General features: G+C 35.3%; 1 protein-coding gene across 1 annotated transcript; it reads right to left on the bottom strand.

Annotated features, from left to right (window-relative positions):
* Positions 1-262: 262 nt before the first annotated feature.
* Positions 263-8874, bottom strand: LOC110026919 (ribonucleoside-diphosphate reductase large subunit-like). Its single transcript, XM_020728129.1, has 17 exons — positions 8211-8874; positions 8061-8122; positions 7869-7956; positions 5169-5432; positions 4616-4856; positions 4460-4536; positions 3677-3847; positions 3455-3547; positions 3212-3361; positions 3057-3143; positions 2798-2962; positions 2584-2703; positions 1626-1828; positions 1397-1546; positions 1165-1312; positions 688-771; positions 263-589 (listed from the first exon to the last, which is right to left on the bottom strand). The coding sequence occupies exons 1-17, from the start codon at positions 8436-8438 to the stop codon at positions 491-493; spliced, it is 2430 nt and encodes an 809-aa protein (XP_020583788.1). The 5' UTR covers positions 8439-8874; the 3' UTR covers positions 263-490.
* Between the last annotated feature and the right edge of the window lie 11635 nt (positions 8875-20509).

Genomic DNA, 20509 nt, shown 5'->3' with positions numbered 1-20509 from the left:
TTATTTTTTTTTCATGATAAATAACCTGCCCATGAGCAACCTCAACTCATAAAAGTAAGCTCAAATTCAAGCTCATTAATTAATGAAACTTGAGCTAAGTCAAGATTGGAAAAATAAAAGGAAGCCTTAATAAAATTATAAACTTAGAAAAATAAAATGCACATATTGTAGCAAAATATAACAGTTGTAGCTAATATACACACCTAAACACCAACATAAAAAAATTGTGAAGAAAAACACTTGAGTAATAATAATAACTTTTAAGGAGAAAAACATTGCTTAATGGCCAAAGAAACCATAACTAATATACATTCCAAGTAAATGCAAGTTCGGGAAAAGAAAGCCATTAAGAACAATATAATGCACTCATTACCTTCCACTAATTTATGTCTTCACAATTTAGCAATATGTGCAGACAAGCTGCAGCTGCAATTTAGAAATAGTGATAGACTAAGTGCTTCGAAAAAGGTTTAAAATGGCAGTAAAGAGACTAGCTTCCACAAGCCATGCAGGCATCTCTATTTTCTAAAGAACAAGCAACTTGTGCCATGCTAGCTTGTACCCCATTTTCCTCTGCTTGCTCATTCTTCTGCAGGCATCAAGAGAAGAACAGATTTTACAAAAAAGAAAAAAAAAAACATATAAAATCAGGAAAATATATAATGAGGATAAACAATCAAAGCTTACTGTTAGAAGAGAGGTATCAACTGTGAACTTGATTGCATCAGCTGCGGCACGCGAACGGAGATAATACATGCCAGTTTTAAGTCCCTTCAATTTTAAGAAAAAAACCACAAGAATCAGCCACAAAAAATATTTAGGGTCTATTCGAGGAAGGTGGATGAAATATTGTTGTGGATGTATGAATATTTAAAAACAATGAACCAGAGATTTTATATAGCTACCACATTTTAATAATATGGTTATAAGAAGCAGTTTCCCACCATAAAGAAAAGAGAAATTTAATACATGCCACACAATTCTTATGTATTCACATATCTAATTTTTCACTTTTAAGAAGTGATAAGTGTATATTTTTATGTGATATTAAAGATTTGAGTGTTATGTGTGTAAATATTAAAGTCAAGGTGTTAAATATGTAAATACAAAAGAATTTTGTGGTATGTATCTCAAACAAACCCTCAATATAATTTAAAATTGTACCTTAGACCAGGCATAGAAGTGTAGAGAAGTGAGTTTTCCAAAATTCGGCTGATCCATATGAATATTCAAGCTCTGGCTCTGATCAATGTAGCATCCTCTATCAATAGCCATGTCAACAATAGTTCTTTGCTTAACCTCCCACACAGTTCTGGACGAACATTTATGCAAAGTTTATCATATAAAATAAACTTGCAATAATCTACAAAATTGGTGAATAAAAATAGTATATTACTTGTAAATTGCCTTAAGGTGGTCTGGTACTTCTGGTATCTTAAGAATGGAACCATCTTCATAAATTATTTTGTTTTTTAGAGTAGTAGACCAGAGACCCATCTCAGTTAAATCATTCAGCAGATGCTTGTTCACTACGACAAACTCTCCGCTACAAAAGTCAAGTATATAAACTGTTAATAGTCAGAAAATTTGTGAAGCGAAGATACAAAGAGAAAAGGCAGACTGACCTTAGAACCCTGCGACTATAGATGTTTGATGTGTATGGCTCAAAGCACTCATTGTTTCCAAGAATCTGACTGGTCGAAGCGGTGGGCATCGGAGCAACAAGAAGGGAGTTTCTTACTCCATTCTTAGAAATTTTTTCTCTTAAAGTAGGCCAATCCCACCGGGCAGAAGGGGTTACATTCCACATGTCTGGTTGGAGAATGCCCTGCATAACAGCTTCAATGACATCATAAAGCACAAAGGGAAATTATGAACACAGAAAAATCATGAAAATATTATTTTGACAAATTATTTAAGCCTTGCTTAAATAGAAGTTTGATTTTTTACATTTATTATGGAAAATTTCCATGCAAGATAAATTCAACAGATGACATGTTATTTAGGTAAAAGTGTAGGCAATTAGTGAGGTGTGTAATTTTACGGTCTAAGTGGTTTAAATCTATAACTGCTCTTGTGGACACATTATCAGGCCATTTTGATTGCTTGGAAGTTAGAAAATAACAAAAAAATGAATACAGTAAATTTCACAATTTGATATAATGTAGTTTTTGTTTTTTTTTAAAAGTTAAAATAGTTCTTTTGTTATTTACAAGTGGTCATTTTAGTCCGAGAGTCCATAAAAATACTACATTAGCTCCCAAACTCTTCAATGGAGATAAAATAATCCTTTTATGGATTATTCCAACCAATATTAATATTAAAAGAGTTATTGGATTAAATTAACACATAGATTTGGGGGACTAAAATGACCTATTGCAAAAAAGTGGTCATTTGGACACCTTTTCGATTAAAAAAAAAAATCCTAAACTCCACAAACTCCTAAAAAACCTCTTGCATATCATCATTTCAACTTCATACTCACTGAATGAAAATAAATTCGTCATTTCCTAAAAATAAGTTTTCAATTATTTCAAGCAATAATTGAGCCCTTAATATAAGATTAATTTTGTTACTACATACCTTGCTAACTGGACTTCCTTGGTATGTGTCATACGGGCCGTCTTTGGAAGCAAGTTGAGAAGAAGCTTTCAACGAATGGTAATATATGGTCTCAAATATGTCCCTGTTCAATTGTTGGGCCTAAGGCAAAAATGTTTAAACAAAATAATTAACCGCTAAAGCAACAAATACTTTTTTTTAATTAATAAAGGAAAATTTGAAGATATGCACTTACCTCTGCTGAATCAAAAGCCAAGCCAAGCAAGATGAAAGTATCAGCCAAGCCTTGAACACCAATGCCAATAGGCCTATGGCGTAAATTAGATCTCCTTGCAGTTTCAACTGGGTAATAGTTTATATCAATTATCTTGTTGAGGTTCTGTGTAACTATTTCAGTCACCTTCGAGGGAAAAGAAGAAAACAATGAGATTAAAGATAGAAAAAAGACATAAAAAAAAAAAAAATCTTTAAATAACATATAAAAGCAGTCAAACCTCAGCTAACTTGTCAAAATCAAAAAATCTATTTTTTGCTCCAATGCTCCCAACCAGCTTTGATGGATGTGAATCTATAGGGACATTCTGCAAATATAACACGTTTTATAATCCAGGGTGGCTAATTTTGCAAATATAGAATACAAAAAATTTACCTTTTCCCTCACATATCGAGGCAAAGCAATTGACGCCAAATTGCATACAGCAGTTTCATCAGGACTCGTGAACTCTATTATCTCAGTGCACAAATTGGAAGACTTTATGGTACCAAGGTTGTTTTGATTACTTTTTCTATTGCAAGCATCCTTCAAAGAGAAATTTGAATATTAGGAAAAAAGGGAAGGGATGGAAAGTAGACAAATTAACACAACTAACAATGGAGAAGCAAAATAGAGTACCTTATATAACATATAGGGTGTTCCAGTCTCAATCTGGGATTTAAGAATCTCAAACCATAGGTTTTGTGCTGAAACAATCTTCCTGGCCTTGCCCTAATATTACAAAAGGCATAAAGTAATGGATAAAATATTTATATTCTATTTGTAAGCTTAAACTGTAAGAGTTTATCATCAAAAAAAAAAAAAAAAAAAAAAAAAAAAAAAGAGAGAGCACAATCTGACCTCTTTTTCATATTTTGTGTATAAGTTGTTGAACTCTTCACCCCAACAGTCAGCCAAACCAGGAGCTTCATTGGGGCAAAAAAGGGACCATTCTTTATTATTCTGGACCCTTTCCATAAAAAGATCAGGTATCCAGAGTGCATAGAACAAATCACGTGCCCTGTGCTCTTCCTATAAGTTTTATCAATTGATTTAGAATACCATATGAAGTTTAATTTCAGATGATTGTAGGTTCAGTTAAACTGGGGAATTTTACAAAAATAGAATCCTCATACTTCCATCGGTTAAATTCTATTTACCTTCTATCAAATTCTCAAACATGCTATCGTGGTACATGCAAATAAGTGAATTAGCTAGTTAGTTGTCTTAGAATGAATGATAGCATCCTATTTAACAATCCACTCCAACAACTAATTAATCTCTTTTTTCTTTCAGGTACAAAAGAGTCTGGTTCACTGGCAAAGATCAACTTAAATTTCCTAGTTATTTTTCATGCATCTTAGAACGTCTCTCATTTTGCCAACTATACAGGGTATGCCATCTTATGTTTTCTATGTAGGTCAGTAATCTCACACTTCTGCAAAAAAATTTTATACATTATAATTGCATTTGTTACTTGAGCTATTCAACATCCCATTTTACAAACATGGAACATTGGTGAGTTACATGTAGTTATTTCATAAAGCTCGCTTCAATTTTGTATCCCATCAACACAGCTTCAGTGAGATACACAAAGTCAAGAAAATGACAAAATGTTACAACTTAAGCTGTAGCAAATCATACCTTCCCATGATTTTTTCTGAGGTCAAGAAACTCAAAAATGTCAGCATGCCATGGTTCCAAGTACACAGCAAATGCACCTACATAATGCAAATATCAAAATTTTATAAACTGGGCACAGTTAAGTGGTATAGAAACCAATAAAATAAACTACCCTACCTTTCCTTTTCCCTCCTCCTTGATCAACATACCGAGCAGTATCATTGAAAACCCGTAGCATTGGAACTACACCATTCGAAACACCATTCGTCCCACAAATGTAACTCCCAGTCGCACGAATGTTGTGAATGGAGACACCAATTCCGCCAGCAGATTTGCTTATTATAGCGCACTCTTTCAAGGTATCATATATTCCTTCAATGCTATCATCTTTCATGCAAATGAGGAAGCAGCTACTTAGCTGGCCAAATCAAACAAATCCTTAATCATTATATTTAAAAAGTGAGAAAAGTGTCAAAATAGTTCTCCAACTCCTTGTAGGAGACCATTTTAGTCCCATAATTTATAAATGTTTCAATGTAGTCTCGAGACTCCTTTACTGAAATGGTCCCAAAAATAACTATTTCAACACCAATTTAAGGAATCTTGGGACTAATATGGCACTTTTATAGACTATGGGATTAAATGACTCCATGTGAACAAAAAAAGCAACTATTGTGGCACTTTACTATTTTAAAAGCCACGAGTTAAAAAGTTTAAGTGTCATGGATACCTGAGGCCTAGGAGTGCCTGCATTGAATAAGGTAGGAGAAGCATGAGTGAACCACCGCAGTGACATCAGATGGTAGGTTTTAATGGCAGAATCAATATCTTCATTATGAATCCCTATAGCAACTCTCATCAACATATGCTGCGGCCTTTCCACCACTTTCCCAGATACTTTTAAAAGATAAGACCTCTCGAGAGTTTTAAAACCAAAGTAATCATAATCAAAGTCTCTATCATAAATGATCTCACTATCAACACGAGCAGCATTCTGCATAAGAATATTAATGAAGATGTTATTCAACAACAGCAAGCCATCCAAGCAGAATGATTAAGGAATAGGGTAGGTTATCATAAGCTTGCTGTAGAATTAATATTTAATCAATTGGTAATTTTCAGACTCTCATCTACATAAAAGGACCACTAACTTATAACTTGCAAAGCTTAAAGCAGATCCAACTAGCTTATCCTTAGGCATAGTAAGAACGAAGTCAACTTTCTAATTATTTAAAATAAAATTCTCTTAACGAAATCTTAAATGGTGGCTACTGAAATCCTACATAGTGACAATCATAAATTCCTAAATAAAGCATATCGTAAAATCATAAATAAAAGCCAACAAATAATCTTAAAAGAAAGCCATCAAAAAGTCTGCAATGGAGTCTACACAATAATGACCTTAAAAAAACGAAGAAACAAAAGAGAAGGAGAAAATGAAGAAAACAAATTAGAAGAGAGCATTTTTTTTTTTTTTTGGGCAGAGAAAAAAAACATCTTCAACACTTTTTGCTAAGCTCAATCCTCACATTCACAGCATGTGGTTGGGCTTAATTTTAGCTATTAATACAAATAAAGTGATAACTTTGTTTTTATTCATATAAAATGAACTCTCTATATGCATTTTTTTGTTCGCTAAAATATTAAATCTTTGTATACCCATCAACATTAAGTTTTCATCATGTTATAAATACTCTTATTTTTCCAATATTATTGGCGGTGTAAAGAGTGCCTATTTTATGTTGCTTTTAGTAATGATTAAGGCACATTTTATCACTTTTCAAGCTTTGCTATTAACAATGGTAAAGCTTGAAAATTAATAGAAACCTCAATGAACAAACAAAAAAAGTGATATTGCATTCAAGTTTTTGAAAATCTTTAGCATAATGCAATAAACATAATATCATTCCTAATAAATCAAGGACTGGAAATGTCAATTTGACCCGACACGTCAACTCCATTTTAATTCAACTCAAAAAATCTAGGCTCAGTTTGACCTAAATAAATTTTAGGTTAGATTTTGTTTAAGAATTCTAACTTATTTAATATTTTAGGTAAAGTTTGGGTTGACCCACCAACTCAAAATTGACTCCAATCAAGCCTGCAAGCCCGAAATTGACTAAAAATCAACCCGCCAACTAAAAATTAACATAAATAGTTATTATATTTTATGTTAAATAGGTAATTCAGGTTGAGTAGATGTCAAGTTGAAGACGAGCAAGATTGGGGTTAAACTTTCTGATCCATTTAATATTTGGATCGAGATTGGATCTAGCCAATTTCAAGCAAACCCAAACCCAACCAGTGAACTTGATTTGACACCTCTATCAAAGACCATCAATTACACTTAACTTTTGGCTTCTTAAAGAAGCCTAGAAAAGAAAGGATATATGTTAATAACATCTAAAAGGTTTTAGTTATCCATTAGATGTTTATATTAATCAAATTACTAAAGAGAAATTTAAACCAAACCCACGAAATGATATTTTATTGGGTATGATAAAAATGATTTCCGATGTAAATTTTAAGATGCGAAAGATAGTAATATTATTAAAAATCTAAATAATATCTTCATTAAATACATATAATATAAAAGCAAGTTCAATATGCCTGAAAAAAAACACAGTTGTTTCACAGCAAATTAAATTGGAGGCAAAAGACTTGTTCTAAATAGAAATAGGAAATATGGCATGAAATTTAGGAACAGCAAGAGCCCAATAAATGAAATACCCAAGTTAGAAGGCTAAAAAAAAACTCATAAATCAACAAACCATTATTTACTTCCACACTAGCTTGTTAGCAATGAATTTCAATAGAAAATAGGTATAGAGTTTACTGAAATATTATCTCCTATAATTAAGTTAACAACCATTTATCTAGCATTAAGCATTGTACTAACAAAAGATCCATAGCTTGAACAAATAAATATTAAAACTGCTTTCCTCTAAGCTGATTTAGAAAAGAAATTTATATGATATTATGATACCAAAAAAAGTTAAGGTAAATATGATTAATGCTTGCTTAAAAAAGGGCATTTTGTAGCGTTTGTAGAATTTAGGTGAGATATAGCTTAAATCATGCAAAATAAATTTTGTAAAGTTTAATTACTATTGAATAAATCAAATTTTAAGTTCAAGATTTGCTAAATTATAATCATTCAGAGGATTAAGAGATTCATAAACTTATCTCACAGATCTAAAATCCCAAAACAAAAAGCAATCAACTTATCAAGATTTTCACACCATTGTCATGTTTAAATCCTTTCAAAATTAACTTAGGATTTACCAATTCCTACTAACATTTATTACCTGGCAGACCTAAGCAAATTTAAAATACTGACACGCTAAAAATATCAGCAAAACATTAAGCAGATAAGAATTGCATATCAAAGCACAAAATGAATACTTAAAAAAAAAACAGGAAGATTCACCTTCATGATGATCTCATACACATCATCAGAAATTAAAGGCGCCTTTTGCCCTGACCTCTCATTGACATGATCGTACATCTCCTTTATCCTTAGTATAGATCAAACCATTCAAAATTCAGACTTTAAGAAAATATAACACTAGAATAGAAAAACAAAAACAAAAAACCATATAGAGTCCATTAGATCCCTTACGTCTCAGAGAACGATTTCCTAGTATTTTTGTGCAGATTTGAAACTGCGATCCTGGCAGCAAGCTAAACGAAACAGAATAAAGGGTGAGAGGGACGAAAGATCAGGGCGAATCCATCTGTTGACAGAATAGAAGAAAGAAAGTATCATCACCGAGGCATAGTCAGGATGATTTGCCGTCATGGCTGCAGCGGTTTCGGCAGCAAGCTCGTCGAGCTGTGTGGTGGTGACGCCCTTGTAGACCCCAGCGCATACCTTTTGTGCAACGAGCACAGGGTCGCAGTGCTCCTGACTGAGGCCGTAACTAAGCTTCTTCAACCTCGCGGTGATCTTGTCGAAGTGAACCGCCTCCCGCCGTCCGTCCCTCTTCACCACGTACATCTCCGATAGATCGAAATCCTGAATCTTTCTTACTGTCTGATGGGATAATTCCTCGAGCAGTTTGTTAGCAAATGCTGGGCGGATGTTATGGTGACGGCGAAGGAGGCAAACAGAAAGATACTGAAGGATTTGAAAGGCGGGAGCTTGATTTCAGACCTAGGTTTTTGAAATTCAATTAATGAGAGCTTCTTTTTTATCGAAATTTTGGCGCGAAAATTGCTGTATGAGAAAGACGTTTTGCTCTCCAGTTGAGGAGAGAACAAGCTGGCATCTTTTATGTTTACTAGTGGACAGCGCGGGAAAACGGAGAGAATAATCCTGTTATGGCGCAAGCTACATTTAGGTTAAATTTTAATTTATCAAACTTAGGCTTGTTTGGGGGCAGCTTATTAGTGCGGTGGACGTTCCGAAAATGTCGAGCATGAGTTTGTTTCGCACATATGAATAGCGGTACGAAATCGTCAACGCAATTTCTTCGTTAATCCCGGCTGCACTTATTACCCTTTAGCCCTCGATCCTTCTCTCGGTAGCGCTTCCTTCAGATCTTCCTCTCCTGATTTCTCCCAAGCATTCCCCGTCGCGATTCCTCCCAACCCGTATCATTCCCACTTCGGTCCGGTTGTGATTTCTTCCAACCCATCCCGGTCGCAATTCTTGCAGCACTCGAACCGCATCACGCGATTCCTCCAGCACTTGAACCTCAGGATCAAAGATGTCACTCGAATTCGTTCCACTCTCAGGGGAAGCCTCTGATAAAGCCTTTGGGAGAAGAATTTTGTTGTTGAAATTTTCTTAGGTAAGCCTTTGTTTAACGGTCGGACGTTGTGCGTCGGAAGAGAAACCTAGTTTTCTATCCCCTTTGCATCGGTAATGGCCCTCTCCTCTGTGCTCCGCCTGACTTCCTCCTGTCTCGTGCATATAAGCCGATCAGAAATCATGAATCTTTTTGTTTTGCATGCAGTGTCAAAAATGTTAAGTATGGCTCATATACCACGAATTTGGAGTCACTTGCATTTGGAGAGGTGTGTCTCCCGAAATGAAGAGGTGTGTGTCTTGGTGTGAAGAAATGTGTCTCTTGAATTAATAGGTTGGGGGAGAGCGATGACGCGTTTGTAAATTTTTCTGTAGGTTTTATCTATAAATAGATGTGTAACCTTATGTCCTATGTGTATGTAACTCATCTGAAAATGTGTAACCTTATGAGTATGTAATTCTTTTGAAATAGTAAATTCGCCGCTCAGCTTCCGAGAATGTAGGCATCTTTGTCGAACCTCTTTAAATCTCTGTGTTCTTCTAAATTTTGTGTCGATTTCTGTGTTTTCTTTGCCCTCAAATTTATAACAATTGGTATCAGAATGAGGCTAGGTTCTAGGGCGGAGGAGATCGACTCAGAAAGTAGGAGGAAGGAAGAGGAAGAGGATCGTGGCAAATTGGAACAGAGGAGTTGACAGAAGAGCAGAGCAGTTCGCGACAGTTTTAGCAGAGACGAATTCTTTGGTTTGGTGAGGAGCTTCACAGTCGGAAATCGTCCCAGAGGAGACTTGAGGAAGAGTTCACGTTTGAAGTAGTTTCGCGCGGTTGTTTGCGGGGGAGTTCGCGAGGAGTTTGGCAAGGTTTTTGCCGCGGGAGGAGTTCCGCAGCGAAAGAGTCCTCCGCCTGCGAAATCCCCCGCCTGCAAAATCAGCAGAGGAGCGCGGGAGGAAGTTCGCCAGCAGTTTTGCAGTTCGGCGACATAGGAGATCTCGCGAACCGCGTCTTCGCGGCAGAAGGAGTTCGTCAGTTGCGGGAGTCACAGCAGATCGCGAGGCAGTTACAGCAGTTTTTCGCGGATCAGTAGATAAAGGAGTCTTTGATTTGCACTACAGAAAAATTCTTTTGGATTTCCAGGGAGGAAGGAACAAATAAAGGAATGTTTGATTCCTATCAGAGGAATATTCCCTCCGAATTTTCCCTTGGCTGGAGTTAGAAAGATTTTCTTTCTTTAGTTCTTTGGCTTGAAGTGAACATTCTTATGCTGCAGCGACGACGAGGTTCGCCAGTTTCACCAACCTTCGCGGCATTCAGCGAGGTGGAGTTCGTGAACAGGAGTTGCGGCGGGTGCAGTTGCTACAGATGGTGCTCGGCCAGCGGAGTTCGCAATTTTGTCGCAGGAGTTGCGGCAGGTGTTGTTGCGACAGGTGGTGCACGACCAACAGAGTTCGCAAGTTTGTCGCAGGAGGAGTTGCGGCAGGTGCAGTTGTGCATTTGCGACAGGTGTGCTCGGCCAGTAGCGTTCGCAAGTTTGTCACAGGAGTTGCGACAGGTGGTGTTCGACCAGCGGAGTTCACAAGTTTGTTGTAGGAGGAGTTGCGGCAGGTGCAGGTGCAGTTGCGGCAGTTGGTGCTCGGCTAGATGAGTTCGCAAGTTTGTCACAGGAGAAATTGCGACATGAGGAGTTCACGAATTTCTCGGATTGTTCGCAAGTTTGTCGCAGGGGAATTTTCGACAGGTAGAGTTTGGTTGGTGTCCGCAGTATTTCAGCCGAATTCTTTGTGCGGACACGAAAAGTGTTTCGTGCGAAAAATTCGATTCACGAATCACAGGAAACTGCGGGAAAATTACTGCAATTGGCAGAGAAAATTTCATGTTTATTTGAATTTATTTGTGGTGTGTTTTGCTTCAATACAAGACAAGAAAAGTTCACTGCAGGATTAATTTCAAATTGCAATGTCAGGTGCAAAATTCGAGATAATAAAGTTCGATGAAACAAGGAACTTCTTATTGTGGCAAACAAAGGTAGAAAATTTGTTAGCATAACAAGGAATTTTGAAGACATTATGAGTTATGAAACTTGATGGTAATATTTATAAACTGTTGGGGAGTATAGTTGTAGACGGAGTACACTCTGTCGGATCATATAATGAAAATGCAGCATGTATTTTGACAAAGCCAAGTATTTTCAACAAGTTCTTGCGTTACTTGAACTTATTGAATGTTTGCAGTTGCTATTTGACATGATTGCCAAATCCACTTTTGTGTAAGAAATTCCATGATGTTTTTCTCCTAAGGGGTTGAATATTCGCAAGGTGGAGATTTTCTCCTAAGGGGCTGGATATTCGCCAAGGTGGAGAATTGTTAGGTATGGCTCATATACCAGAAATTTGGAGTCTCTTGAATTTAGAGAGGTGTGTCTCCTGAAATGAAGAGATGTGTCTCTTGGTGTGAAGAGATGTGTCTCTTAGTGTGAAGATATGTGTTTATTGGATTAGTGGGTTTGGGGGAGCGAGAGTTTGTTTGTAAATTTATCTATAGGTTTTATCTATAAATAGATATGTAACCCTATGAGTATGTAACTCCTCTGAAATAATGAATTCACCGTTATGCTCCCTAGGATGTAGGCATCTTTGTCGAGCCTTGTTAAATCTCTGCGTTCTTCTAGGTTTTGTGCCGATTTCAGTATTTTCTTCGCCCTAAATTTCATAACAAAATAAAGATAAACCCATATAGTGTAGTTCATAGAACTTCATTTGTTCAAATAAATGTGCTTGATTCCAACTTTGGGCATTTTACAGGATATTTTATGTTTTTGGTTGAAGATTGTCCTACTTATTACAATTTTTTGTTCCAAATTTATACTTTATTACAAGCTCTTATATTATATGCGTTGAGAAGTACAAGCAGCAAAGCCGAAAGTCATTACAAAGTTATGCTTTATTACAAGCTCTTCTAATATTTTGTCTCTGTTTTGGTGTTAGATAGCATGGTAAGGGTGCCATCTGCAATTGACACTTCATAGCCTCTTGTATTTTCAAAGTTTTGCATTATATCCTGGATTTAGTGAATCTCATAGTGAGCAGTATTTTAATTTTTTGGACTAATCTGTAACAGTTTGCGACTTATATTTCATCTATTATTTTCATCTTACAATTCTGTTGCAAACAGTTTCACCAAACATGAGCATAATAATCATTTATCCAGCTACAACTGCCAATAAATTGTTCTGAATAAGCTCCCCCCAAACAATAAATCAGTTTACCATGATAATCTCCAAATTATCAGATTATTAGAATAATCAGTTTATCAACAGATTATAAATAATCTACAGCTGCCCCAAATAGACCTTATATCGAACTCAAAAAAAAAAAAAATTCATGTTCAGACCATTTGCTTAGCAAGTCAAACACGAACAGTTCGTAAACAACGAGTAGTTTTAATAACACTAGTCACGCAACCCTAAGAAGTTAGGAGTAAGGGCAAGATTTAAGTCTTATTATTTATATTAAAATATTCATTTAATTAGAGTTTAATATTTATTTATTCTATATTTTTATTAATAATTTTAATTGATTACATAAATCTCTGTAGTCTTCTAGTCAATTAAATTATTTAAAAATATTATTTTTATTTATGTTCGCCTCGTTTATATATCGAGTGTAATAAAATTATTCTTGTTCGGCTTATTCGTCTAGTGAATGAATCGAATATAAGTTGTTTTTTGAGCCAAACATGAGCTATTTATTTGCGAACAATGAATCATTTTGACAGCTCTAGTGGCAGGTGGAGGAGCTCACGAGCAACGAGAACTCGATCAAATAAATTTATCTCATAATTGGATTATTAAATTAAGATTTTACGTCGGAACACGAGATAAAAACAAATTAAACGTGTTAAAATTCAATTTAGGGAAATGTTAGAATTTAATTGTCATTATTTTTATATTTTGCTAAATTTAAATTAAAGCTGTGGCTAAAACCTATTAACAGTACGCTTCCAAACGTCGTCTGTATGCATTCGGTAAAGCGGTTAATTCGGCGATAATTGTCATTTTATCTCCCAGACATTAAACTAAATATGACCATTCAACAAAGATTTGACAAATAACAAATTTTAGGTAGTTGACTTCGACCAGCTTTTGATCGAGGGTTGGAAGGGTGAATACGTCTAATTTTTAAGGAATTATAATTACATGATTTTAATATTGACTTTTACATTGTACATATAAAATAATTAAAATATCATGTATAAATTCTTTATGTAGAATAATATTTACAATATTAAGAAATAAAATGTTGATTAGAATATATTGTATATTAAATTATAAAAATATCATTATTATTATATTATTATTACATCGTTTAAATTATATTAGTATAAATTAAATTTTGGTTATGTCATCAAATTCTTCCAAAGTTAATCCATTAAACATCTTCTTTTGATTTAATGTTTGGTTTGATTTTCAAAACCTAAAACTAAAGACACATAATAGGTAGCATGTGGTTCATTAGGCATTCAAATTAAAAATCACACGGGGTTGTTGTTCTATGATCTTAGATAATCTTTCCATAATTACCAATAAAAAATTTGACCATTTTGCCTCATGCATCCCTAACAATGGCAAGTGTCTTAATTAGGTCAAGGGAAAGGAAAATCTCTCTGATAACCAAGGGGGTTGATTTTGTCTACATGGGATAAGATTTTTTCCTCACCAATATTATTATCATATTTTGAATATTCCTTTCCATTCTCCTCCTCTTTCTCCTTCCATTCCTTTTTCTTGTATACCTTATGTTCTTCTTATGATGAGAGAAGATGGAGCTCTACTCTCCTTATAGTCAACATTCCCTGTCACAACACCCTAGACATCCCAACTGAGGAGGAAGGAGCTTTTGTAACTGCGCAATGGTTGTTGTAGTTGTCTTAGCTGGCTTAGAATCAGATTCCAAGTATATATCCACAACCAACACATGCAAGTTTGCAAAATAATAATAATACCTTCATATCATCTTGAAATGAGAGAAGAAAGGTAAACTCTTGACTTTTGTACCTTTTGAATGGTTGAATGTTGACTTTGCATGTGGCAGCATTAGTACATGTGCAGTAGTCTGTCTTATTCTCATGGACTGGTCTGTCTTATTCTCTATAAGCTGCTCTTCTTGGTTTGGCAAATGCATTTCAATGTAAGATTATTTTTATCTTAACCAAGCTAGCTTTACTAGGAATTGGAGGAGCCATAGAGATCAGTAATAATTAATTAATGAAAATATTCAACTTGAAATCATTGTAATATCAAATCCCTTCTATGCCTACAATAATTATTTGTATCCACATCAAGTTGTTTCCACTAATCATTGAGGTCTCATAACTACCCCATGAAAGTAAGGCCTCAAGACTGATGTCATCGTTGAGCTAGAAAACAAATGACTAAGATAACACTTACAATGTTTACTTTGAGGCCACTGAAATCTCTTTAGAGACATTTTAAAACAAATGGTTAAAATAAGCCATATCGCATAAATCTTTCCATCTCAAAGTTTCTTTTCACTTTTTTTTTTTACTCTTCTTAATAATATTATTAGCGATTATAACTTTAAGTTATATTGATAAAGGCTCAAATTATTACCCTCTATAGTGGGCATAAGTTAACACTATTGAACACTTATAAACTCCATGTCCAATATTTTTTTAGTTGGATTTACATACAAACCATTAAAAACATCATTATTTACATACCCATTAGTTGAAAGTTCATATTTACATCTCTAATACCTCAAAGATATTAATCGTACAAAAATACCACTTATTGGCTCCTCCGTTTCAACTCATTAACTCCATCCTCCCCAAAGTTGCCATTTGTTGCGACTTTCACTTGCAACCCCATCGCCCGCACCATCTCGACATTCGTGTTAGACAACATCATTCTCAACAACCCTCTTATCTCATTCAAAAATTCTTCGATACGCTCCTCCAAGCCCTCATCATGAATACATCATTAATGGATGGAGAAAGCAACTGCTGACACATCCCTCCACTTTGGGTCTATTTTGGGTAGAAGTAGCTTATTAAAAATATGTTGCATAGCAGCTGTACAAGGAAGCTACTGCACAAAAGACGTTGCAGAGAAGCTGAATATTTGTTTATTTTTTGTAGTTTTGCAGCTAAAAGGGAATGTCAACTTAACCTTTAGGAGGAGACACTTAACCTTTCTCAATGTTACTTCGTCCATCTTCATTTGTTAGGGGGTATTCTGATCTTTCTTAATGGTTTTTTTCTACTTCTTGGCAACACTATGTTCCTTGAATTAAAGTTGCCTCAGTCTCACCTTTGGAGCTAGTATCTTCTTGGTCATCTTCAATGCCTTTTCCAATCTTTCAGCTATGAGTGTCAAATTAGGTTCAAGACCTTAGTTTGAGTATGAAACTGAAATTGTTCTGATTCAAAATTATTTAACATGAACCCAATCTGAATATTAAATTGCCCAAAAAATATAACCCAAACACAATATGCATTCAATTGAATTGACCTAAACCCTACTCACTCAACCCATTTAATATATGCATAGTTATTTGAGTCAAATTTGTGTCAATTTTGAGTCAAGTTCAAATTAATGCCAATGTAGGAAAAATTTTGAATTAGCAAATCCACCTAAACAAAATATTCAACATGTTGGAATATTGGATTTGAACTCAGCCCTGAAAATTAATGAGGTAAACCCAAAATCCAAATTTTGTAAGTCAAATTGAAGTCAAGTTGACATGTCAAGTCAATTTTTTACACCCCTACCTTCAAATTTTATCACTATCTTCCTAACTGATAACTTTTTGGTTACTCAAGGCTATTCAGACCATCACAATATATATATATATATATATATATCAATAATACGGCATCAAAGAAAATTTGAAATTCTCCAAATAGTGCCATGCCCTCAGCAAAGTATTTAATTAAATTAAGAATATTAGTATAAAAATATTCAGAAATCCTGCAAAATCCACCTCTCTTATTATAGTGACAACTGGCTATGTCCACATCACATCTGACAATTTGCATTTAGTATGCAGAAGCAATGTTGCATTTTGCAAATAAAGTCCAACTCGAAGTCCTAACAACACTAAAAAATGTGGCTTGTTGTGCAAAATCCTGGCTCATATAATTAACAAATGATATATAATAAATCATCTTTCTTTATGTTCAACGGCTCTTCACCAATATTTAAGAGACAAAAAAAAGAAAAAAAACCAACTCGAATTTTTCTTCGTATATTTAATTAATGCAATCATAAAATTTCTTCTACATTCAAATCAAATAATACTGATTCGTTATTGTCAATGCATCACAGCCACACATTCTACATATGTTGTGACCAGTGAAAGGGCTACAACAAATTCTTCAAAAAATGAATTATAATTATATTTTTTCGTCACAATACATCAAATATATATACAGATATGTTGAACCCAAGAAAGTTCGGGAAAAACACCGAAAGAATGGAACATTCTATTATGAAGTGCTTTCGAGAGAAAGAAAGAGAGATATATATAGCAATAGTAGACAGACAAAAAGGTGTCATTTATTCATAAATAGGCCTAGGTTCTAAAATTTCAAAAGTACATGCTAGCCCCATCATTATTAACTTTTTAGTGGGGATTTTTTTATCATTTCACGGTTATTTGCACATAACAAAGCTGATGGTCTATTTGATCGATGTGGGTTGTTGATTGTCTGACAAGCCTTAGTTCGGTCGATTTATGGTCTGAAAGAGTGATCCTCATCGATCGTCTGGATGATTGATTGTTGTCTTACCGGATTTCCTTTTAGCTTCTTATGTCGATCGTTCGGGTAAAAAACTGTTTTATTCGCTACTGCTCATTTGGAAACAATCGTCGAAAGCTACGCTCGATCGTCCTCATCTCTTTCTTGAGCCACCCATCTGCGGACACATTTTTTTGTGTACATATTTAGTACATTGATTCTCTTGATCATCGAAAATTGTTCAGTTAATATGTATAAAATAGTTAAATGATATTATTGCGCAGTAATGGACTTCCCTTGATTTTTATGTCCAGGTCATTATAAATAGGCTTTGGGGCAAGAGAGGTTTGTACCGTTTCTGTCTCTTCTGACTCCTTTGCTACGAGTTTTTTTCCTTATATGTTTTTCACGATGTCTAGAGAAGAAACTTGCCTTATAATAAGAGTGTCTTTCTCAAGGCAATGAACGATATGCAGGCACAAGCCTGTAAGTTCGACATGAAGCGCAATCTAACGAGTGATGTGTCCGTGGAAGGGTTGAGTATGAAGAGAACCGTGTTCAAGACAGGAGCAACCGATCACGACAGTTGTCCTGCTTTTTCTGGTCCTCTTGCGGGCTCTCCTCAGGAGAGAGAGCTGTAGGACATGTGAGAGGTCGTCTTAAAGACCTTCCTGCGGGACCCTTGTCGGGGGTGACTATTTCTGTTGCTAGAGAAAGATTGCCTGCTCAAGTTGTTGTGCGGTTCTGCGTTCCTCAAAGGAGTACTGAGGAGGCGGCTGAGGTTGAGACATGGCTTCGACCGACTAGGAGTGGCTTCTCTTCTGAAGATGGAGGACCTAGAAAAAACCGGTGAGAACCTTTTCTCTTATACCACATCTGAATAGTGGCGGATTCTTGGTATGCAGTTTGAATAGTTTCTTACATCTCTCTTTTCAACAACCAATGTCTTGATTGTCGATTCTTTATTAGCATATACCGATATTGGTCCTAAAGATGATGCGACAGACGTGGACTGGGAGGTGATCAAGGGGACGAATATGGACATGTTGCCATGGGAGGAGGGGGTATGGTGGAGTTGAGTGCACCGGAACAAGCTTCTGATCAAGACATCAAGGATTCAAGTCCTCAATTTTACACCCTTGAAAAGTTTATTTCCTTATTTATTTGCACTCAACCCCATGAACTACATTCTCATCCATAAAATCTAATGTGATTCTTACCATTTGTTGACTGAGACAATACCATCTCGGATCTTACATGTTCTCACAACAGGTATTAACATCTTAACTGGCCAAATCAAGAAGTAAATGAAGTGCAATGTTTCAAATCATCATAACTTCTTTCAACATTGAAGTCTAATACTTCACACAACTTCCTTTAAACACTTAATCACTTATCATTTTAAAGAAAAATATAAGGAAAACTACTCAGAATCCATGAAAAAAGGAAACCTACCCAGAATCCATGAAAAAACACAACCACACATGAATTTAAAAGTATAAATCAGGCACACAAATAAGAAATATAAATTAAAACCAAATGTAGCCACAAGATAAACACTTATCTAGATTTCTCTTCATCAAATGTATTGAAGTTCATTTGAATAAACCAAATTCTCTTCATTCACACACAATACAAACTAACACTTAGAATAAAGAGAAAGTGGTCGGCGGCGGCGGCGGCAGTTACTTGGATAAATGATGGTATCTTCCTTACCTAACCAGTCTTCAAGTCTATTCAAACTATAGATTAGTTAATATTCTTTATAGCATCTCTATTAAGGGTAAATAATATTATTGCTCCTATTTGACACAACACATTTAACATACTTCCACAACAAAATTTCTATACTTATTACTGATTCATGATAAAGAAAAAAAATATTTTACTTATATTACCCTCATCTTGCAAATATTTAATTAAGTTAATTAGTTGCTTACTTTTTTTTCATAAATAAAAAATTACGAAAAGATTTGAATTTTGAATTTTCATTCATATTACAACATCATAAGTTTAAGCAAAAAATATTTTGTTAAGTAGAATTTTTGTTATCTAAAGTTCTTTAGTTTTGCAAAAGTTCATATTACCAGTTTTTTCTGTAGGTTCGATATTTGGGGTTTAATGAAAAAGTCATATATTACTTGATAACTATACGTATACTTGCGTAGTATCCCATATTAAATACTATAACTGTGTTCTTATTTGCTTCATAGTGAAGAATTTATCTAGCTTTTGCTTATGATCAGGTTTTTGGCCTTGTTGCAAAGTAAAAATCACTATTAAGGAAATTAAACTTATATTCATATACATCGCATTTTACATCTATATAGAAAGTCAAGATCAGTCAGCTGATCGGTAGTGAGGTTCAGTTTGTCAAATACTTTTCTGAATATCACATTCACAGAACTCCCCGTATCAATGAGGATCCTCCCATTTGGAGGAGATCCTCGTCAGTTAAAGACATAGGTGGATCACCCTTAGGCTTTGGGGCAAAGGTGGTGACGTAGAGTTCATCTGTTTGATTCCTCTTCTAGCTTGTCTTCCTGAGTGGCTCGCTTCGTCTGAAGATTGCGGGCATGTACCCTGCAATATGAATGAAGTTGGTGTGGATGGGCCTGTCGGTCGCTCCTCCCACGGGAGCCTTGCCTTGCCTTTGGGTCGCGACTCCAAGGGCGACAAATTCCTTGAACCTCCCCCCTTCCATTATTAGTTGGCGGTTCCCCTCGAGGGGGGTTGAGTGTTCCTGGTCGCACTGGTTCTCCTCATATAACTGGGGTGGCTGCTATGACAGTGACTGCCCTGAGGACTTCTACGTACTGTCCAAACATCTAGTTGGTGATTTGAGTTCTCAAATCTTGCAGGCATTGTTGAAAAAGTTCTTCTATTAACTCTTGGGTGCATGCTATTTCTCCTTAATTCCTTTGGTTGGACTTTCCCTTTTGTTGTTGTTGGGCTTCCCTTCTTGTTGGCGATATGTTTCCACGCTCATTGCACCTTAAAGTATATTGAATCCAAGAAGATCTGGGAAACACACCCAATGAATGAAATGTTCTATTATGATTTAATTAAGAGAGAGAGAGAGAGAGAGAGAGAGAGAGATAGAACGCAACAGTTGACAGAAAATAATGTGTCATTTATTCATAACATGGACCCCTATTTTTAGGCCTATGTCCCAATATTATAATAGTATATACATTACATTATTAACTTTTTAGGGGAGACTTTTTGATAATTACAAAGTTATTTGCTATAATAATGCTGAGGGCATATTCGATCGATGAGGATTGTCGATCGTCTGATAAGTCTTGGTTCGGTCAATATATGGTTTGAAAGAGTGCTCCACATCAATCGTTATGAAGGTTGATTACTACCCTACGAAATTTCCTCTTGGCATCTTCTGTCGATTATTCCGGTAAGCTCCTTCCTTCGCTACTACTCATCTGGAAACGATCGTCGAAAGCTATGCTAAATCGTCAGCATCTCTTTCCCGTGCCGCCCATCTATTTTGAAATTCCTGCAGACACATTTTTATTTTATATATATATACAAGGAAGCTACTGCAC

The sequence above is a fragment of the Phalaenopsis equestris genome, unplaced genomic scaffold (assembly GCF_001263595.1).
Source record: "Phalaenopsis equestris unplaced genomic scaffold, ASM126359v1 Scaffold000403, whole genome shotgun sequence".
Lineage (NCBI taxonomy): Eukaryota > Viridiplantae > Streptophyta > Magnoliopsida > Asparagales > Orchidaceae > Phalaenopsis > Phalaenopsis equestris.
This window is presented reverse-complemented; position numbering and strand designations above follow the sequence as displayed.

What these genes read in the sequence shown, in the direction of transcription:
- LOC110026919 (XM_020728129.1), bottom strand. Translation starts at nt 8,438, where the DNA reads ATGTACGTGGTGAAGAGGGACGGACGGCGGGAGGCGGTTCACTTCGAC. An exon ending in TGTATGAGATCATCATGAAG is followed by an intron (nt 5,433 to 7,868) that starts GTGAATCTTCCT and finishes ATTCTTATGCAG; the next exon opens with AATGCTGCTCGTGTTGATAG. An exon ending in TGGCTTTTGATTCAGCAGAG is followed by an intron (nt 2,704 to 2,797) that starts GTAAGTGCATAT and finishes TTTTTGCCTTAG; the next exon opens with GCCCAACAATTGAACAGGGA.